We start from the raw sequence: 23,968 nt of genomic DNA, 5'->3' as shown, positions 1-23,968 counted from the left end.
AAGATTTATTTTAAGCGTATGGCGTAACAATGTAAGTAAGCAATATTATAACTAAAAGTATATAGGTCTAATATATAACACCTTGGTCTAAAATCTGTGCTTTTAAGTAGGTATTTAAAAGAAGTAAACAACCAACCATGTGACTAAATATTTAGTCATTCATCGATTGATAATCTCAATAATACTGATTTGCATGTGGTATTGGCCGAATGATTGAGGCACGTGGATATCATTAACAACGCTCTTTGAAATATTTAAAACAAGTTCATATCTTCTTGTCTGTCAAACAACATTTCAGAAATTAAATACTAATTCATAATCAATCTATCTGTCTAGATGCTGCTTTATTAACGGATCCAGCGTACCTAATAAACAATGTACACTCAAAATCTCTGGAAGATCGAGCTTTGTCGGAAAACATACAATAACTCAAAAATACGCGTTTTCCCAGAGATAAGACCTAGCTAGATCTTCGCCCCCAAAAACCCCCATATAGCAAATTTCATCGATATCGTTAGAGCCGAGCCGTTTCCGAGAAGCCCGAAATATATAAATAAATATATAGATACAATAATTGTTCGTAAAGGTATAAGATTCACGTCCATTTGAAGCCTGACGAGTAACGTTATAAGTATAAGCAATCGATACAGGACTTTACTGCCATTTACATAAAGGTGCATTTTGAAAGGTATCTCACCGATTTAGCATATATCCTTTTTATACATTGTACGGCAGTCACGTTTTCTCCGTCCAGTTGTAGCCTCGTTTTTACGAACCATATCGGATTGGTCATTGTGCAAGACACGAAACCTGAAACAAAAGTTCATGTGTAGGAAACAGGTTTGCCCAAAATATATCGAAAGTGAAATGGGAAAGGTTATTTTGGTCCCATGAACATATATCGTATAAACTCACACATTATACATTATTGTGTATAAATATCACAAGACTAGGGGCTAAGGTGAGTTTTATTGGTATATAAATCATAAAAGTTACGTACCAATGCAGGATTGGGGGCTTTTTATAATGGTAAGTCACACAGCTAGGAACCGACGAGTCAAATCGCAGTGCGAAGTGGTACGAGTATAACACTAATCAACAAGTAATTTGCTCATTTATTTTCTCGTGGATCCACTACACACCATCTTCTAGATTGGAAAGCTATTTGACAGACCAAGGAAAAGGCCCCCAAATAAAAGACCCAGAACACTGCCAAATGAGCCAAAGGGGTCGTCACATCAAGTGAATCATAACTATTTTTTTCATCAAATTTTTGGTGTCTTTTCTTGCAATATTGTTTTACAAAAGGGTCATTCCATAAGAAACGCTACCAAAGGGTTGAAAAATGAAAACTGGTTTAAGAAGTCAAAACTAACCTATTTCCATAGAAAACATACCGAACCTTCATGTCACAAAAAAAAACCGAAAAAAAATGTTTTTTTGTGGTAGCTCCTGTACAAAAAATTTTTTTTAATTTTTTTTTTGCATTTTATCCTGTGATGTGGGGTGTCGTTGGATAGATCTTTCAAAATGAATAGGTGTCACCATCAACAAGATTTTGATTAAGTGAATATTTTCGGAAATATTCGCATCGAAAGATAAATAATTATGATATCTTCGAGAAACAGTTTTTATTATTAAGGTAATGTATATTAAAATAATTCAGCATTTATTAATTATATTTTTAATCGAATTTATTAAAAAGACAATAATTTCAATAAAATGAGCCATAATTTCGTATAAATCTGTCTTAATTTCGTACTCGTAACACCCGAAACGAACCATGAGTAACACCCGAAACAGGTAATTTATTTTATTAAAATTAAATAAGAAGTGATACTAAGTGTTACTTCAGTGTTTCAGTAGACTATACTAACTATTATTACTTGACATAAATAAAACCGGAGATAACTTGATAAAATTCGCTTAATTATGCATTTTGGTACTGATGGTCAGAAGGTATAGGCCAATTCGCGTAACGCCCGAAACAGCTACTTTTTAGTGATTCTCTCGTTATTTCTCTTATACTTTAATAATGTGGGTACAGGAAAGGAAAATATCATCAAAGTAGTCGATAAATCAATAGTTATAACCTCCTAGTTCCTGTTACAATATCGAATAAAACCTTATTTTATGAGTTCAAGTGTAACACCCGAAACGGTGGAATGACCCAAAAGGTACAAACGAACTAAACTCAAGAAAAGAAAAGGGTTAACATATAATTTATTTACCTGCAGCGCTAGCGGCCGATAGATGCACTATGGGTGTGTCGGGGGCTATGTTCTGGTTCAATATAGCCTTGGCTTGAGAATATGTGCAGAAGTATATAGCCCTGGACGGCGCCACGCCCACAATGTTCGGCCCTAAGCCCTTGAACAACGCCTTTGTGCCCTCAGTTTGGACAATGTGTCTGGAAAAAGTAAACTATCATAAGTACGACGACGATGATCTCGGTGATGATCTGCGAATTTTCTCCCGTTCTAAGCTAAAAAGCGGTATAATTGCATTAAATTTTCATTGAAAATACGTCCTTTTAGCTTAGGAGGGCAGTTTTATGATTCTGGGTTCAAGTCCTGGTAAGATTCTGTTTACAGGCACAGATTAGTGCGACTTTATGTCTATATTCTATAGTATACATTAGTGAGATGAGCCCTAATAGGTATATTTTGTTTCCGTGTGGTTTAAGCCTGTAGGCTTATTATAGAGCTGCTGCAGCTGGAACATAGTAGATATAGGTGTACCTATATCTACTATGTTCCAGCTGTGAATTGGCTGAAACTTATCGTTGGACCAGCTCGAATTACGTAATAACTATTATCCCATAATATTTTTCCAAGTAAACAGACAGGTGATAATTTTTGACGTCAATAGATTAGCTTAGGGTCTCCCCAAATATATCGACGCGCATTCGGCAAAAGCCGATAGGAAAAAGCTTTATGTCCGCGCAATAAGAGCGAAAAAGCCGTCGACGCGTTGGCAGGTGCCGGCCGATGCGAGCCGAAGCTTTTTCCTATCGGCTTTTGCCGAATGCGCGTCGATATATTTGGGGAGACCCTTATCGGGTCCAACCCCCAACTTTCCACGCTAAAGTTCAACATGACCGGCCGGTTCAACAGATATCGATGTGAGTACCTACGTCTGCCGGCGCTTGATTGTTTCCATCCAGATTCGTGATCCGGTTACCGACATTTGACTTAAAAATAAACGGGGGTCATGCGAGTACGGGCGTCATAATGTTCACGATAAACATGCCTGATCTGGTCTGGTTGAGATAAATGTTTGACGAGGCCTGACTAGACAATCAAGCGCTATTTAAAGCAAACACCTCGAGAAAATTAATTTTTTTTTACTGCAAGGACACAGAGATTATACATACCTAATTGTGATGATAATGATTGATAAGCCGCTACTACTTGGGCCATACTGAAAGTTTCGGGATTCCGATATATGAGACACTTATTTTTTCAAAGTGGTCAGTCCAGGAATTTTCAGTATGCCCTAAGTACCTAAAGGATAGATCCTGGAATGGCTTACATGCACAAACTACGTAGTTAGTGTACACTTTCCATGGATGGGTATGCAGTTGAATTACAGTCCGGTTATCCCGATTCTAAGGCATGTTCTTTAGTGAAAACTGCGCAGGACGTAAAGGAAGGATAATCTATCAAATCCACATCACGGCTACCACATGTTACTTGTGCAAATCTAACACGGCTACCACACGTGACGAACGGTGGGAGCATAATTTGTTATCTATTAGCGCATACACGATAACTTTACCGGTTGAAACCGGTAATATCCTGTTATTTGTTTGATAGATGGATTGTTGTTTAGATTGGAAAATGTAAGCATTTTGATAAGTTCCAAGATTTTGCTTTTGCATCATAAATATCATGAATCGTTTTTGTTTTTACGTCACTATGGAATTTTTATGCTTCTAACAGGCGAATTGCAATTACAAAATAAACTTGCAATATTTTTATTGAAAGGAGAATGGGCACTTTAGTATGGGCAGTGTCCCATGGATGTATACTGTTGAGATATATGTCGTTTTAAAGCTCTTAATCGTAGTATCATTTTATTGTATGGCACCAACCTTAGACAACTTGCAGGGACCGAGCTATATACAAAAAAAAGTTGCGCACATAAGCAGTTATTTTTCATAATACGCTTGATATAATAAGTTGTTGCGTATTTTAAGAGAAAGAATATGAAGAATGCTTTACGGTTTCTGTATCAACACCAACGATAAAGTATTTAAAGGGTTTGAATTTACAGTTTTACAAAATCGTCATACTAAAAATTACTTGCTGTACAGCGGAATAAGAGTGTATACACATGCCATGTATATCATGTAAAAGGTATTTGTATAAGCTATTTTTCGTATAACATAGCTGAGGTCATACGCTTGCAGGAATCGAAATAAATCCATTTAATGAGTTAATTAATTGTAGTTAATTAAGCCTTAATTTTTCTACTCACCGCTAGATGTCGCAACAAGTCAAAATTCAACTTGACGTAAAGCATTTCTAAATTGCGGTAATCTCGACAGTCTTACTCCATCATTTTAAAAAATATAGATAGTTGACCAATAATGTCTATGGACTTTCTAAAGTAATGTCAAGATGACGCTCAATGTAACATTGTCAATAATTTTGTGCAATGAAAGACATTTCATTGATATATTTTAAACCCGATGTGCATATCTCAGCGAGTACCTCTTTAATGATCTTCACCAGGTAAGTGAATAAACGGATAAACGTATAGATGTACAGGATAATACGTATAGATGTTGTTAGATTAGTTGTGATTTGTGATAGCACACGCAATAAGACCCATGGAGTGCCCGATGCTAAGATTTAGGGACTCCTGCAAGCGCGACATCTATGATGTTTTGGCACCGGTACCGACGGCTGGGAGGAACGTGCTGCAATGAGACCCGAGTGGCGTAGAGACCTATACGTGGGAGCGAAGAAGCTCGACGAAGTGTATCTGGAAAACTTGAGACGTAAAAGTCACATGCGTCATCGGGCTGGTGCTCTGGTATCAAATCCAGAGGCTCAACAAATTCACACATGCGACTTACGCGGCAAGAAGTGCCGTGCAGCGATAGGCTTGTATAGCCATGGTAGGGTATGGGGGCCAAGTCAGGTCAGACCCGTTGGCTGCACCCATGGGTGTCGCCCAGGGCTTGTCAGTATCTATTAACACATTCTAGTAACGACCTTGCAATTGCAACCACCGCTATTGCTATTTTACTTAATGTACTCGGGTGATGTTGCAGGTATTATATCAGCACCAAATATATGCAGTGAACCAGATGTCTCAGTTTATTAAGCGGCAATTGACGTGTCCAATCCAAAGCGCACTTTCTGCATTATTTAGTTGGACGTCGGACACCGAGGCTGCTGAACGTCCAAGCTGGCGGCATTAAGATGGAGTAGGTGGAGTTCACCTCATTATTTAGACTTTATTATAGGATATTTATATTTGTATTGTTACCTATATCTATAGCACAGGGCGGACACGCCATACATCAAAACTCGTTTGCGTGTATATGTGTGAACGGCACGTCTGTACACGCGTCATTGTGTGAGTAAGTCGCTTAGGGCTACTATTTACATGTTTTTGAGTTCACGGAGCGTTATCGTTGTACTCGTAACGTAAATATCAAACATTTTTTTTCCTAAAATTAAAGAAACAAACATAATTTACAAGATGGTATTTTCTCCTAGATCCTTGCTATAATAAACTGTTCTATTCACAGGTCACAGCTAATATTATTTGAACGTATATGCGAACTCACCCGTAACCCGTAAAGTATTACGTAAAGTATGGTGCAGCAATAAATTGCCAAAAATGTCATGTCGAATTGTCGAAACACAATTAGCGTGGACTAAATATAAATAATTACAAAACGCTACTTTTTAATATATGTATAATAAAAATAAATGTTTTTTATTACGTGAATTTGAAAAACAACCATACATCGCAAAATACATCGGCATTTTGAACGTTGCGTCATCGCGCCGCGGCGTTGCTAGCCGAACTGAGAGTATGTCAGGAGTCCGTCAGAACTCAGTCGCGGGGCGAGGTAATCCGAGTCGGGGCGGGGCGGTGCGTGTCCGTTCTGTATGATAATACTATTACTTATTCTGTGTCTATAGAATGTTTTTGCAGCTGTTGGTACTCCTTACAAAATAAAATAAAATAAATAAATATAATATAGTAGGATTGGGGTTTCATCAACAACTCAAGCACTATTGTAAAAAAAGTTAAGAGTTGAAAGATTTATTACACGACCCAACTGTGGTTACGTAAGTAAGGCACTTTTGGAACAAATGAATCAAGGTCCAGTTCTGATGATGGATTCCACGAGGGAACTCCTCAAATCTTAAAAACACAGGTACACATAGTAATATAAGATACAAGGTTTTAAGGACGATTTCATGTTTGGTTATTTGCCTATTCCTGTAAGTCTTTAGCAAGTAAGATGTTTATAGTAACATTTGCGCCAAGGACCAGTTCTGATGATGGATTCCACAAGGAATCGAGGGAGCTCCTCAAATCTATTTCTGTTAGTCTTTAGCAAGTAAGATGTTTATAGTAGTAACATTTGCGCAAAGAACCATTTCTGATGATGGATTCCACAAGGAATCGAAGGAACTCGTCAAATATATTTCTGTAAGTCTTTAGCAAGTAAGATGTTTATAGTAACACTTGCGCCAAGGACCACTCCTGATGATTGATTCCACAAGGAATCGAGAGAACTCCTCAAATCTTATAGGTTACATTTAAGTAGTTACTTTTGAATTTTCATTAACACCTCTATCTAAAAAAGTAACACTTGATGAAGTAGGACAGCTGATGTAGATCAAAATGGAACTCTTCAATGACATGAATTTCACGTTTGGCGATATGTCTTCTCCTATAAGTCTTTAGCAAGTAAGATTTTTATAGTAACATTTGTGTCAAAGACCACTTCTGATGATGGATTCCACAAGGAATCAAGGGGACTCCTCAAATCTATTTTTGTAAGTCTTTAGCAAGTAAGATGTTTATAGTAACATTCGTGTCAAGGACCACTTCTGATGATGGATTCCACAAGGAATCAAGGGGACTCCTCAAATCTATTTCTGTAAGTCTTTAGCAAGTAAGATGTTTATAGTAACATTTGTGTCAAGGACCACTTCTGATGATGGATTCCACAAGGAATCGAGGGAACTCCTCAAATCTATTTCTGTAAGTCTTTAGCAAGTAAGATGTTTATAGTAACATTTACGCCAAGAACCATTTCTGGTGATGGATTCCACAAGGAATCGAAGGAACTCCTCAAATATATTTCTGTGAGTCTTTAGCAAGTAAGATGTTTATAGTAACACTTGCGCCAAGGACCACTTCTGATGATGGATTCCACAAGGAATCGAGGGAACTCCTCAAATATATTTCTGTAAGTCTTTAGCAAGTAAGATGTTTATAGTAACACTTGCGCCAAGGACCACTTCTGATGATGGATTCCACAAGGAATCGAGAGAACTCCTCAAATCTTATAGGTTACATTTAAGTAGTTACTTTTGAATTTTCATTAACACCTCTATCTAAAAAAGTAACACTTGATGAAGTAGGACAGCTGATGTAGATCAAAATGGAACTCTTCAATGACATGAATTTCACGTTTGGCGATATGTCTTCTCCTATAAGTCTTTAGCAAGTAAGATTTTTATAGTAACATTTGTGTCAAAGACCACTTCTGATGATGGATTCCACAAGGAATCAAGGGGACTCCTCAAATCTATTTTTGTACGTCTTTAGCAAGTAAGATGTTTATAGTAACATTTGTGTCAAGGACCACTTCTGATGATGGATTCCACAAGGAATCAAGGGGACTCCTCAAATATATTTCTGTGAGTCTTTAGCAAGTAAGATGTTTATAGTAACATTTGCGCCAAGGACCACTTCTGATGATGGATTACACAAGGAATCGAGAGAACTCCTCAAATCTTATAGGTTATATTTAAGTAGTTACTTTTGAATTTTCATTAACACCTCTATCTAAAAAAGTAACACTTGATGAAGTAGGACAGCTGATGTAGATCAAAATGGAACTCTTCAATGACATGAATTTCACGTTTGGCGATATGTCTTCTCCTATAAGTCTTTAGCAAGTAAGATTTTTATAGTAACATTTGTGTCAAAGACCACTTCTGATGATGGATTCCACAAGGAATCGAGGGGACTCTTCAAATCTATTTCTGTAAGTCTTTAGCAAGTAAGATGTTTATAGTAACATTTGTGTCAAGGACCACTTCTGATGATGGATTCCACAAGGAATCAAGGGGACTCCTCAAATCTATTTCTGTAAGTCTTTAGCAAGTACGATGTTTATAGTAACATTTGTGTCAAGGGCCACTTCTGATGATGCATTCCACAAGGAATCAAGGGGACTCCTCAAATCTATTTCTGTAAGTCTTTAGCAAGTTTATAATAACATTAAGATGTTTATAGTAACATTTGCGCCAAGGACCATTTCTGATGATGGATTCCATAAGGAATCGAATGCACGAGTTCTGATGAGCGACCGATGGATGGCCTGACCATTATTGAATGAATCTTTACCTAACCTAACTCAAAAAGTCAAATCACAAATGAATCTGCGTAATGTATTATACACGGTGTAACATGAGTAAACCGAATCATTTTAACAGCGTATTCCTGATCATATTTAGAGAAAAAAATGTCTATAAACTTTTTTAAAAATTCGCCTAGTTTCAGAGATATTATTAATAAAAAAAAAAACAAGTTTTTATTGTTACATAGTGTAAAAGGCCTTGATGGTTATGTTGCTGCTATGGGACGTAGTCTAAATATCTTTATTGATAGATGTCAAAAAGTGACAAGTAACACTTTGCAAAAAGGTAGGTTCTACGAAAAAAAATGTAAAAATCAATTTTAAGTGACAAGTTTACCAATAACATTTATTTTTTATGTACAAACACATTCAAAAAATTGAAAAAACAAGACGAAAAAAAATTCTTTTTTGGCCATATTGACCTAAATTCATATTACATTTTTTACTTCATTTGACCTCAGAAATGCGTGGTTAAAATTATTCGGTTTCCTCATGTTACACCGTGTATAAAGTATCATTCAAACAGGAAGAGTACTCTGACGATGAGATGTCTTCTCAGTTACAATTTTGGAGATTTGGCATTTTAAGATTTTAAGGTTATAAATTGTATGGAGAAGACCGTATACAGTGTAAACTGTCACCGTACCCTTCGTTTTTAATATAAACTAAAAAAAAATATTTTCAATTTTGCTAGAACAATAATTCACTACGTGTCTCTTTTTCATGCGGTGAAATCCCTTTTCGCCCGGAATGGCAACGAGGTCTATTCAATCTAAAACCAAAAGTAAGTACGCAAATTGTAAGTAATAGTTATCCACTCTTAGTAGGTACTCGTAAAAGGACGGTGTTATGAAGATATTATTTTTTTACCGAATTCTATATGAGGTGGTTATAAATTCGACCGTTTCTTTTCTTTATATGTTACCTAATCTCAACTGAGGGAACTCCTCAAATCTTATAGGCATACATGTACCTATCGACTTTATTCACTGTCATCAAAAAACCAAGCATTTCCATTCAAATAAATGCCATTTGATGAAGTGGAACTTACGACCAGGACTAGAGTAGAACTGTTCATATTTCACGTTTGGTGATTTATCTTCTTCAATAAGTTTGCTAAGCAAGTAGCTAAGGTTTTTAAGAAACACTTGTGTCAAGGTTCAGCTTCAGGTTCCATGAAAAATTGAACCAGCCCACCACCACATCCCACACAACGAACGTAGTTGTGGGTTCAAGTACTACCTAAGACAGGAATTTTTCCACTTTTAATTTATTTCTAAGCTTAATAGCATCGTTCGCAGACGATACTGCTTGATAAAAAAATAAATTGATGGAATTCTCTAAATCTTGATCAAATGTACCCGAACGAACTCGTTCCTGTCGTCACTGTTTGGCCAGACAGGAACGAGTCTTGCAAATTGCTGCGTCACTCATAAGAAATAGCTGTTGGTAAAGTCACTAAGTAACTGGGTAGGTACATAGTAAAAAAATGTCTATAAGTAGACCGACCGCTTAAAAGAGGCCTCGCCTGCGCGGTACGGGGGCGACGGGGAGGGACGACTAAGGGCGGCGGGGTCGGCGCCCGCACCGTTCCCACCGCCCTTAGTCGTCCCCATTGGAGACAAATGCTATCTAGCTACCCTAACTACCCCACATGACGGTACTTATTTAAATAAAAAATGGAAATATAAAACTATTAATCTTAAAAAAATAAAGCAACTTCTAACATGTCGGGAAATAAGATATAAATTGTTAATTATAATTTCAGAGACTGTACGACACTAAAACAAGGATGCATCGAAACAAGAAAAATCAAGCATATTAGTTCAAGAAAAATCAAATAATACTTAATGTGTAATGTTGAGTTGGTTAGATATGTAAGGTTGAAAAATAAATCACAATGTGCATAGAATACAGAACCAATGGTTTGAATATTAAAACTATTAGGTGTATAGATCGTACTATTTACTTATAGTAATATAATATTATTTCAATTATATCTTTTCAATTATATTTCATTGATATAATAGGTATGCTTAGATACCTACCTATCTTAGGTAGGTATACCTACACAGTCATTTGTAAAAATATGGGTGCACAAATCATCTCAAGAATGTTCCATATTTTTACAGTTGACTGTACATTTTATTCATAGGTTCTGTATTCTTAATGTACATGAATTGTTATAGTGTAATTATTGTAATAAATACTGTTGACTGACAGTCAATAGTATTTATCTACTGATACTTTGACCCATGGGTGACACCCGCCGTGAACATCAGTAGTGCCACCTATAGAAATTCGTAAAATTATGTAAAATGAAAGCGATGGAGTAAATCCTGAGCTATTTAACATAAATTACAATTACTCTTTTTAAATATATTTTACAATTTTGATTGAATTTTGGGGTGACACCCACAATTTCCGCACCGGGTGCCACCCATGCTAGCTACACCACTGGGTGTGCGAGTGAGACAGTCAGGCCAATTTGAACGTGCACCTGACATTATAACCGAATACCGATAGTATAATAATATTGGTATCATATCAGTTGTACGGACAAGTCCTATCGGAATAGACGCGTGAATTACAGCTAACTGTTATGATTCCAATATTATTCTTGTCGGTTTGACGTCAGGTGCATGTTCGAATTGACCCAGCACTAGGTCAGCGATAGACGGGACAGTGGTTCCAGCAGGACACCTGTCACCAGCAACGTCGGGAGAAATGCCGCGTCGTTGCCGGACTTCACCCGACATTTGTCGGGCGACATTATATGCAAGTCACGCAATGTCGCCCGACATTTCGAACGAAGTCCGGCAACGTTGCGGCACTTCACCCGACGTATCTGGCGACACTTGTTGTGGGACAATTGTCCCTAGTCTTATCCGTGGCTTTATGCACGTATACAGCGATATCCCTCGCTCGCACACCGGACTGGCGTGTGGTGTTAGATCCCGAATCGCTGGATTCTTGTTTCGCCGGATTTACTTAAGGACTAACCGCGTGTGGGGCATCTACCTAATCCGAGCAGCCCCATTAGGAGCTTTTAGAGCGTCCGCTAGCTGGCGCGGGTGCACGGACCTGATGATATCGTAGGTAAAATCCACCGCACACGCCCGCCTGTCGCGTCAGGCAGGTCATACCTACATTTTTCATTTAACCCGCTCGCCCGCGCCTCTTTCCAGTAGGATCCACTATCTCAATCCAACAGTGGACTGAATAGCACGCTGAAGTTCACTGTGATCCACCATTTGGCTCGGTGGATCCTGTGATACTTTGCATCTCTTATATGCTCTATATCTTCTATGCTCCACCAGTGGATCGAATGAGAATTCAGGGAGTTAATTTGGTAAGATCCACCTGCACTGATTTCAGCGGAACCTGTCATATAATTTATATATGTAGTATAGGCTCCACTGGAATCTAGGTTAGCTATAATAACTAATGGCGGTATTCAAGAACATTTTCTAAGCCTAATATGCCATGCCATTGATAATCGTTTCTTTTTTCGCCTCTTTGGTAGCGTATTTTCGGCATGGTGTGCGTTTACACACTTATATTCTAGAATAATATAAGTGTGTAAACGCACATTTTGACGACCGGTCTGGCCTAGTGGGTAGTGACCCTGCCTGCGAAGCCGATGGTCCTGGGTTCGAATCCCAGTAAGGGCATTTATTTGTATGTGATACAGATATTTGTTCCTGAGTCATGGGTGTTTTCTATGTATTTAAGTATTTGTAAATTATATATATATCGTTGTCTGAGTACCCACAACACAATCCTTCTTGAGCTTACTGTGGGACTTAGTCAATCTGTGTAAGAATGTTCTATAATATTTATTTATTTATTATAACCTAGATTCCAGTCGAGCCTATACTACATATATGACAGGTTCCGCTGAAATCAGTACAGTTGGATCTTACCAAATTAACTCCCTGAATTCTGTTCGATCCACTGGTGAAGCATATTAAGAGATGCAAGTATCACAGGATCCACCGAGCCAAATGGATCACAGTGAACTTCAGCGTGCTATTCAACCTTAGATATTCAACCCCCTGATGGTGGTTCGAGATAGTGGATCCTACTGGATAGAGGGCAAATTCTAGACTAGTTTAAAAATATCTACAGTAGAGTCCGGTTAGTACGACTCCGCATATAACAACCAACCGCTTATAGCGACGTAAGTATAGGCACTTGTTTGGTTTTAGTACAGGCTACTATGAAAGCACAGCCGTTTATAACGACTCCGCTTATAACGACCGATCGACGATTTTAACGACGGAAATTGACTCAAAATCCGTCCGTCAAGTCCGGTTACAACGACGAGCGACGTAGTTTTTACAAATAAATTGTTGGTAAGAAGCTTACTCCATCCCGCGAACCCAACTCTCCTCCCCCTTTTGCATATAGGAAGCAAGATGAAATAGATGGTCATGCGACTTTTCGTAATCTTGCAAACTAAATAAAACAATTCCCATTATTCGACTGAGCTTAAACTTCACACACATAATAAAAAAAATAAGATAAAATAAGATATAATTATGTAAGTTGGGTGACAATGCAATATTTTGGTAGGTACCTTCGAGCTGATCTGTCGATGGACACAGGAGGTGGCCACAGGAACTATGTGATAAAACAACGTTATCTTGATTAGATCCCCAAGAATTACTTTTTATTTTACGGGATTCGAGTAATTTGCGGATGACGAGTGAGTACGCGTACCTTGATGAAAAGTGGCTTCTTCTAAACACACAAGTCTCTCCATTTAAGACAAGGTGTCGTAATACTAACGTAAATATATATTTTAAAAGAAATGTTTTATTTCTTTGATTGTCGCATAAGTATTAATAAATACAAAATGATGTAATTATTTTGATTACAAAATACATATATGTATTAAAATTGGCGGCTCGTTTTGTACGACGTCCGGTTAGTAGGACGTAATAACAGCGGTCCCTTGAGTGTCGTTATAACCGGACTCTACTGTATATCACTAGGTTCGTTGTACGCTTTATTGATTTTATTGCATTGTGGTTTTGGAGCATACTCCATGGCAGAATAAACATAGAATGAACATTATATGTAGAGTCTGTGCGGAAAGAGAAGAGTCGGTTGTAAATTACTCCGAGTATTTTATTGTCTGTGAAAACTTATCAAATACATTTTATGGCACAGTATGTTTACGCTCTTTGGTTTACTATAGGCGCTAGTACTGCACTCTGGCGGCAGAACATTGCAGTAATACCTCCTATTGTCAGCGAGAATTCAGAAATTGATCCTGATACAAGCATGACTGAAAGATTTTTTCGGCCGATGGCAAACAAGTATACGGCCCGCCTGATTGTAAGTAGTCACCTTGCTTATGGACGCCTGCAACTCCAGAGGTGTTATATTAGCGTTGCCGAGCCTTTAAAAAACTTGTAGGTACCCTTCTTTTTTGAAGAACCCCATACTCTATAGATCCTCGGGAAAACCACGACAGGGAAGCATTCCATAGCCGCAGCATCCGCGCACGGAACGACATTCCTCTTTAAGCGCACAGTGCGCGACCATAGTAGCCGATACAAAAATGTAATCTACTATGGTTGCGTAGTAGATTCGGACCAAGACAAGTCTGCAGCGGATTTGCACGCAGTGAAGGTGTTATTTAATACGTCATAATTTCATAGAAGCTTGACGTTTAAAATAACATAGAGTTAAGCCACGAAAAGTCTGTAGCGATTTTTATAGCCCTCGCAGTGCGATACAGTGTTATTTATACATCATAATTTCATAGAAGTTTGACGTTTAAAATAATACTTGCACTGCGTGGGCTATCAAATCCGCTGCAGATTTTTCTTGGTCTGACTCTACCAACTATGTAGTATCCTAACACAAATAGACAGAGATAAGCTATGCTATTTCTTTCCAAACATCTAGGGTGTAAACTAATAAACTCCTTAGAACGTATTGGTTATATATCCTCTTTGCTTGTAACTACTAATATCTGTGACCAAAGACATTTTAGTAGTTTCTTGACAGATTTGACGTGCGATCTACGATCGGTGCACTGCATGCTTCGTGCGGTCGGTCTCGTCATTAATTTTACTATGGAAATTGACAATCACACCGACGTGTCGGAGCAGTAGTGCAGCTGCGGTCGGAAGTGCGTTAAAATCACCATACTACATGCAGTCGGTATCGTCATTCATTTTACTATGAAAATCGTTTGGGTCGCTGCACGCTGCAGTAGTGTCGGAGCAGTAGTGCAGGGCTGCTGCGATCAGAAATGGAATGTTTGAATGCGACGGATTTTATCTACTTACGATGGCACCCACTTGGACGCCCTAAGCGAACCTCTTGCAATTGATTTGAGATTTGCGCACTAGCCATTCCCAAATCTTGATGTACTTATTCACACTTATTCCCAAATTGGATATTGCTAATTCGCCGGAGTCAACATGCTGCCTTTCCAGAGGAGATTAAGCTACTGGAAACTGGGCGGCCTCTACCGAAGATGCTGTCTCCGTTGCATAAGATAGCAGTACAACTTGATAAGAATGGAGTCATCGTGCTAAACGCTAGAATTGACAAAGACGTTCACATAACCGTTCTGTACGCGAAAGAAGATTTCGTCAAGCTTGAAGCAGAGATATTACATTATCGGGCTGCGCGGTAATATTCGCTATATAGCGAACAAGTGCCAATGGTGTCGGACCTATAAAGGAACATTGAGTGTGGTTCCTTCCGCCAGAGAGGCTCCAGGCGAATCAACCGCTATTTACCGCTGCAGCCGTAGACCTGTTTGGCCCTATGCAAATCACTATATAGGCCGCCGCCGCGAAAAGAGATGGGGTGTACTATACACATGCCTCACGACTCACGAGACGCGCTGTGCATTTAGAGCTTGCCGCCTCACTTTCGGCATCCTCTATGATACTTTCCTTGCGCATAATGATAGCGCAACGCGGCATGCCTACAGTTCTTTACTCTGACAACGCCACCAACTCCTACGGCGCAGAGCGAGAACTGGCAGAGGCCATGAAGACGCTGCCCGTCAGCTTAAAGCCATTTTTGACCGAGCGAGCCATAACCTGGAAAAATATACCGCCCGGCAACCCTTCCGCCGGCGGTGCATGGGAACGGCTCGTGGGCAGCGTGAAAAGGTCACTAAAAGTAACACTGAAGAGCACCTCACGAAGAAGTTCTGCATACATTACTGCTAGAAGCCGAGCACATAGTCAACTCTCGACCGTTGACACCAGTGAATCCAGACTAAGACAGCGAAGCTCTGACGCCGAACCATTTTTTCATCGGTCGATCGAGCTCTATGTCACCTGGGCGTTTTCACAGATGCGACATGTCACTCTCGTCGTGGAAAGCAGCGCAGACCTTAGTCGACCATTTTTGGAGGCGCTGGCAGCGAGAATACCGACCCAGCCTCGGCCCGGTGCTCATCAGAACGTGAAGAAACTACATGTAGGCAACGTAGTCATCGTAGCGGACAGCTCCATGCCACGACGAACATGGCCTAGAGGCGTAATCGCACAACTCTTTCCCGGCCCTGATGGCCACGTAAGAGTAGCCATTGTTCGCACCCGCGCAGGTGACGTCCGTCGCCCAGTTTTCAGGCTCATACCTATATACTCCTCGCATACAGACGGTGTTGACCCAATGCTTGCTTTATGTTGAATGATTGACTCGTCCTGCTAATATTTATGCGTCAAGAAAATGTATGTCGTGAAATATTTCTTAGTTTGCATGAAATAAAAAATACATACATGTATACTTAAAGTTTTGAAAGATTTTATTTAATCGCCCGCTGGTTTTACCAGTGCAATCAGTCAACGCAGGGCAGCTTGTGGCGAGCTGTTGGGGATTAGCGACCTCACGTACCCGAGTGCTCCTGGGGAGTTCTGTTACCCGCAAGGAGGGTGGGTGGGACAGGATTCTCTGCCTCTGGCTTGCCTTAGCCGGCCGGCCAGAGTGGAGTCGTTAGAGCTATAAGCTCCAGGGGTGGAAGTGAAATATGCATAAGACGCGAGTTGGCACAGTGGCTGTTAACAGCCACTGGGTAGAAAGCGGCGCACACCTCTCGACACCCCTGAGCCGCTCACACCGGTGTTGCCCTTGAGCCATCCTAGATGTCGCTTTTTTGTGGGGGCCCATCTTGTGAGGGCGAGTCACCGTCTGCCGGAAATAAAATTGCATACCGTTTTATTAGGCAGGCGTCCGGTTTTTTACCCCATAGCTCAGTACTAGTCCATCGCTTTCACCCAATAACCTAGTTCATTTTAGATTTCATCAACTCTCAATAGCCCTTACACCCTGGCGGGTGCTGCCTCTGCGTGCGTCCCATGACACGGGTAAGGGCAGCATCCGCTCGGTGTACCCCTTACATTTCATTAAAGTGTCAAAAGGGCCTCTACGTGTTGGCTTCGGCTCCGCGCACGCCCCCCAAAGGTCCGGAACACCATTGTTCCGTGATGGGAAAGACATACAATTATAATTATATATACCGACTTATATTATTTATGTCATACAGCTACCATTTTATCGTGCTTTTAAAGGCAAACGAAAGAAACGCACCTTCGACTCGCGACGCTATCTCATAGGGCCAATATAGGCGGACTGCAAGTACCTACTGCAAACCGACTATCATCTGTATGGAAACTGCACACCGACTGCACGCCAACGTTGCAGTTGGCGTGCAGTTCCTTTACAAGTTGCAGTCAGGTTGCAGTCCGTCTGTACGGGCTTTAATAATTCACTAGGTACTTATATTTTCTTGCAGAGAGATAAATCAAGTACCATTGAGGCAATTTTTTTCCTGATCATCTGGACTGGACTGACTTTAGGTTCTATAGCCTAGCCTGACCTCCAAGATTATATCCCCACCGCAAACTTCGAAACTTATGTCTCGTTTATCTTGCTTTATCACTCGAATATGTAAGAACAACAAAATGAGACAAATATATGAAACTTACGATGTTCATGTTGACCTCTCGTTTTATTGTCAACGTTCAGGTTTAAACAAACTTGTGAGGTCGTGAATTCTTATGTCTCAGTGATATTTTTGAGCGTTTAAATGCGACTATGTGGATCCAGCATTTGCCGCTTATTTGGTTCTTCTATTGCACGCAAGATGTCAGTACTAGAGAGGATTTGAAAATACATACTTAAGTTGTTTAGTGCGACTTGATTATATACGAAAATATAAGAATAATACCGTAATCATTTACGAAATCCAATAACTTTATATGTTAGGCATGCGAAGTGATCTAAATAGTTAGAAAAGGAACCCTAGATGAGTGACATTTTTTAGTTCCAACTTACGCCGCAGTGCATGATCAAAATAATTAATAGTATCTTCCCTAGATACTTTCGGCCAATGGTGTCATATAAGAAATTAATGCTAAAATTAACACCTTCCAAATAATTTATGTCTCATTTATATATAACAGTTGTAAAAATGCCTATTCTGCTACAAAAGCTCCATCTAGTGTCAGGTAGAACAATCAAAGCGGCATTTACCACAATGAATTAATTAATAAACTAGTTATATCTCCGCCCCTGCAAGCATTTAAGTGTAAGTCTACTTTTCTAAAAATACCTTATTAAAATGGCTTTTAATTGTTATATATGGCTTGTGTATACAAGCAAGCTTAAGTGTTTAATTACAGTTTTTTTAATTCAAGCATATGTTTAATCAATTAATTCCAGCCCTTTACGTACTTAAACGTAGGTATTGGTACACAGAAGTGTACCATTTCTCATGGTTTTTCATATAAAACACCTAACAACTAGCTACATTACAAGTATACTGTAAAAAACGAGTTTATATGCGTCACACTTTTTTTTAAATAGCTCAGTCCCTGCACGTTATCCAAAGTTGGTGTCATACAATAAATTAATGCTATGTGTAAGCCCTTTCAAACGAGATATGTCTCATTAGTATACATCCATGGGACAAATTGCCCATTCTCCTTTGTTAGAATGAAATTTCTGGAGCTATTACATGGGTGATAACATCTATGAGAACCTTGACATCGCATAGGTAAATATTGGCTGAAGTGAATTTTTATTTCTTCTACTTTTCTTACGCATGAAATTGGCATTCGACTAAATTGGCAAAGCTATACCTAATGATTTTAATGCTCCATAAAATAAAGCACAGGTCTGCGCGTGTTGCAGTTTTAGCAGTATAATATTACAAAAAATTAAAAAGAACTTTATCAAATTCAGAAAAAGAGTAGGTCAATGAATTAGTTTCGAGTAAATTGAAAAAATTGTATCAGGTTCGTTAGTATAGGTACATAATAATATTGTTTTTTCCCTGGAATAATTTTGATTGACTACGAACCTAATAAGTACATCTCTTGTGCATTTCACCCATCGACGTCATATAAGTGAAAACATGATCAAACGAACCCTATTCTATAGATAAGAAGTATCGATTCGATATAAAATCGAAATTTCCCACGCAGATCAAGAGTGGTGACCAAAACATTCGATGGCTACCGGCCAACATCAATCAACGCCAAACCTAGAATACCCTTTTAAAAACGATCATGTATCATATATAATTGTGTTATGAAGGCTATGATCGATAGTATAGGTAGACCGCAATGAAAAATAAAAGTCACACTCAAACATCAAACTTATGGGATTTTTGAATTAGTACATATGTACTCGCAATTCCACCTCGCTAAGTTTAAAATCAAGCCAAGAATCAAATTTTATCTAACCGTAGGTATTCGACATATGTCGTAATTTATTGCGTCGTTGGGCTCGTAATAAATTAGATAAACATGTCACGTTATCAAGTGAGAGCATCTCAAAAAGCGCAATTCAGAGGCCAATCAATAGTGCACTATCTCGTAAGTGTATTTTATCTGCATTATTGAATTGAAAATTATACAGAATTCTTTTGTGACGCCGCAACGATTAAGGTGATGGTACAGTCACCTGCAATATTATGTTACACAACGAAGGCCGCAAAAATAACTGACACGATCTTATTTGTAGAGCCATAAGAGCGTGTCACATATTTTTGCTGCCTTCGAAGAAAAACATATTTTTGCAGGTAACTGTACTGGTGCTCGACGCGGTTCCAGTACATGTCATCTTGAAAATTAAGTGATTGTCAATAGAGGTGACAGCAGGGTGTCATCTATTGGGCATTAGCATGTCGAGCACTAGTACCACCACCTTACACAAAGTCAATGGCCCAGTTAAATTAAGGGTTTCACCTCGGAATGAGAGATAATAAAAGCTAGAAACTCGTATACACCTTCGTTATGATGTGTTAAAGGTCCTCTTAAAAGTCGACGCATAGATCGTGTGCGCGGCAGAAGTTATTCAAGGTCAAATGTCACAAAAATCGGTTTTTCGCGGATATCAAAATTTCTATGGCTCCGATGTTTTTTACATGTAGGTAAGAATTGTAGAGCATATAATTTGCGACAAATTAGGTATCAAATATTTTTTCATGCGATTTGCCGCTTTCAAGATATACGGCATAGAAGGCGCAGCGGCCCGCCAAACGCACTATGACGCAAGGTTAGCTGGTAAACTCTGTGAATAATAAATTTAAAGTTTCATAATCGTTAAAATAACACTTGTTGGTCATAAATAGATTTTGAAACAAAAGTTGCCCCTCCTGTGGACATTAGTTAACAGATTGTGTGCATATTGTAATGATTTTATTACATAGTTTTATATAAAAAGGGTACCCTTTACACAGGTTTAGTCAGAAAATTATGCTTTAGGTATTTCTACAGGAAAGAGGTAGATTTTAAGTAATGCGTGTGTCATACACGAAAATGGTTCCACAAGCTTTTATTTAACTCCCGATGTTCGTATGTACTATGAAACTTGGCTACAAAATTCAACTCAAATCGATTAAGCTGATCTATTGATGTTGACCTTAGATGACCATAGGAACTCTGTGATAAAATGACTCTATCCCATTGAGTTTATTTGTTACAATCGTCTAGAAGAGTAGTCGATCACCAGTGAAACAAAGATCAAAATCCCTACCGTTTGAGGTTCAATTATATTCATTTTCAACGTCATCTTTATCAATTTATCATCTATTGTCAAATCTGGGTCAAATGCACTTTCTTCATCGGGATCGCTTTGCAATGAAGCCGCATTAATACACAAGCCTGTTTGCCATTGCACTGGCCACAAGCTAAAGATCATTTCAACCCCGATTTTCTGCACCAACAGAGTGGACCACAGTCCTTTTTACAATTGCAAAATATGGTCACCCACCTGGAAGGTAAGGCTGCGCTGGCATCCAAAAAACTCGGTGTGCTCAATAAAGCGAGGCGATACTTTACTCCGGGGCAAAGACTGCTGCTTTATAAATCGCAAGTCAGACCCCATATGGAGTACTGCTGTCACCTTTGGGCAGGAGCACCTGGATGCCAGCTTGCACCCTTCGACTCAGTCCAAAGGCGCGCTGTGCGAATCGTCGATGATCCCAAACTCACAAGCGGTATAGAACCTTTAAGTCTAAGGAGAGACTTTGCCTCCTTGTGTGTATTCTACCGCTTGTACAATGGGTTGTGCTCTGAGGAACTATTTGACATGATGCCAACGGCCGCTTTTTATCACCGCACCGCTCGCCGTCGGCAGGGTGTTCATCCTCACACCCTAGAACCTAAATGGTCGCGTACTGTGCGATTTAAGAGGAATTTCCTCCCGCGGACGCTCCGGCTGTGGAATGAGCTCCCTCCCGAGGTTTTCCCGAGGGTCTACAGTATGGGGTTCTTCAAAAAAGGAGTGTACAGGTTTTTAAAAGGTCGGCAACGCGCATGTAACACCTCTGGAGTTGCAGGCGTTCATAGGCTACGGTGACTGCTTACCATCAGGCGGGCCGTATGCTTGTTTGCCACCGATGTGGTATAAAAAAAAATGGTATTTAGTAGCTCATCTGGAGCTGGTGCTAATTTTGTTGTTATTGGCTCCATGAATTCGTTTTGAAGCATCCAATCCCATTCTTGGGGTTCTAAGTCATTCCCTAACCATGTTTGTACATGGTAATATGTACGGTTTATACGCTGATGGGCTGCTATAGTTATCGGTAGAAGATTTAACAGCTCTACAGGTTTATTAAGCTTTGAATATAAATGTTTGGTCGAAAAAAATATTTATTATATTTTATTCGAAAAATTTGGATCCGGAGCGTATGGGAATAATATTGGATTTTCTCTGGAACTAAAAGGCAAAACAATATCTTCGCAGGTACTTACTACTTACAATAACAATTTGTCCTAATTTTATATTTTCTACAGGACAGACAACTTTTAAAATCTGGATATGATCAATAAAGGATAATTAAATAACTTTGTAGAAGGTATTATTCACCGATATTCACGATTGACCTCATCATAGTGAGTTTGGCCTGCCGCTGCGCCTTCTATGCCGTATATCTTGAAAGCGGCTTATCGCATGAAAAAATGTTTGATACCTAATTTGTCGCAAATTATATGCTCTACAATTCTTACCTACATGTAAAAAACATCGGAGCCATAGAAATTTTTATATCCGCTAAAAACCGATTTCTGTGACATTTGACCTTGAATAACTTCTGACGCGCACACGATCTATGCGTCGACTTTTAAGAGGACCTTTAACACGTCATAACGAAGGTGTATACGAGTTTCCAGCTTATTATCTCTCATTCCGAGGGTGACCCCCTTTTTAGGCTTAAGATGACTGGCCTACAAATGCGGTTTGCGGAAAAAAATATGTTACAGCATGATTTCAGACTATTGAACTAGAAGTTGTATTTTGTGTTATCAAATAAAACCGTGTTACTCTTATTTGTCTTATATGGTTGGAATGGAATCTAGATAACAGCTATTGAGGCTGGCTTTAAAATTATCTTGGAAAAATTAAAGCGCCGCCAGATGATTCCTTTCTAGGAATCAAATTGCAGGATTGTCGTTTGCATTATTGTTAACGCAAACGTTAATATTTTTACGAAATTTTAGAAATGGGTTTATTTAACTCAAATGTCAGTAGTTTGAAATAAAGTTTACATTACAGTCGGGGGTTGGATTATAACACTATAATGACGACCTGAATCAAACAAATGCAGCCATGTAAGATGGGATGGATTTTTACTGTTCTTACTTCATAGAAACGCGAACTTTGGGAGGCGAAGCCCGCAAAAATCTTAACGTGAAAAGTTGGTCCAACAAAAAATTATTTGGGTCTTGGAATAAGAACTTTTAAGAAAGAACCGTTTGAAATTGAGTGTTTGGGAGAAAAACAACAAACATTAACATTAGGCAGTGAGTCTAACCAATGTACAGGCATTCGGTAATGGGTACGTATTAACACTGTAAATGTTTGGTGATGCGTCATACCAGAACTCAAACGTTAAGAATCGAGTTTCAGTGAGTTTAAGTTTTATAAAAAAAGCTTGTGGCAAACGTATGGCAATAAAGGACAGAACAAACATCAGGCGGTGATATTTCTTACTTACACATTACAAACATAAATAAATAATGGAAGAGGCTTTCGGACATGTAAACATTTGGCGATATAACTATCAGAATAGGGTAGAAATGAGTACTAAAGCAACAAGTTATGAATATGAACAAAACTTCGTTTGGTGATGGGACAAAAAAGTTAAAAATGAGCCTTATGGTAACATTCCATTTCTGACCGCAGCTGCACGACTGGTACTGAACGCGTCGCTGTTTTTGTCAATTTCCATAGTAAAATGAACAGAATTGCAGCTGTCGTTGGAAATGGACTGTCACCTTTAACCCCTATGTACAGTTGCCTCCAGAAACTCGCGAACTAAAGCGGGCCACTCACACACCTGCCGCAGGGGCAATACCGGCCGCACGGCGGTCGGAGCAATTTTAGGCTGTTTTCTACACACTAGCCTGCCACTCAGTGTGTAACTGATAGTCCCGCTGAACGCACGTCGATGAGAATGGCTCCTGTGTTATCAAAGTACCAAAGGATTGGTCCGTTTGGTTCGGTAGTCGCCAATGAACTGACTGGAATTGCCCCAATCGTACTACACATGTAACAACCTACCAGGGCGGTAGATACAATCTAGGGAGCTAGGAAGGTCTTGCGCCCCTGCCGCCCTGCTGCAGGCCCAATCTAAAAATTGCCCCTGCTTCTCTACACAGATCACAATTAAGGAGGCAATTAAGGGTCCAATTCCAATATTGCCCCTGCGGCAGGTGTGTGAGTGGCCCGCTTAAATTGACACGAGTTTGACAAATAAAATGATACCAGGAATAGCAAAGAAAAAATAGTCAGGGGTATATGTCGATAAAATGATATCGATAAGTAAGATATTGCATTGCACTTACTACC

The 23,968-nt window shown here is 39.3% G+C and overlaps 1 protein-coding gene across 3 annotated transcripts in view; it reads right to left on the bottom strand.

Moving 5' to 3' along the window:
• Positions 1-23,968, bottom strand: part of LOC134672966 (mitochondrial carrier protein Rim2) — a 317,464-nt gene that overhangs the window by 271,117 nt on the left and 22,379 nt on the right. For all 3 annotated transcript variants that reach the window (XR_010099397.1, XM_063530920.1, XM_063530919.1), the window contains exons 4-5: positions 2,232-2,410; positions 698-810 (exon numbers count right to left, since the gene is read on the bottom strand). Coding sequence is in view for 2 of the 3 variants with exons in the window: in XM_063530920.1 (XP_063386990.1) it covers positions 698-810; positions 2,232-2,410 (292 nt within the window). In the remaining variant the exon portion in view is untranslated. The remainder of the gene's footprint in view (positions 1-697; positions 811-2,231; positions 2,411-23,968) is intronic.

The sequence above is a fragment of the Cydia fagiglandana genome, chromosome 17 (genome assembly GCF_963556715.1).
Source record: "Cydia fagiglandana chromosome 17, ilCydFagi1.1, whole genome shotgun sequence".
NCBI lineage: Eukaryota > Metazoa > Arthropoda > Insecta > Lepidoptera > Tortricidae > Cydia > Cydia fagiglandana.
Note: the sequence above shows the minus strand (reverse complement) of the source record. Positions and strands in the feature narration are given on the sequence as shown.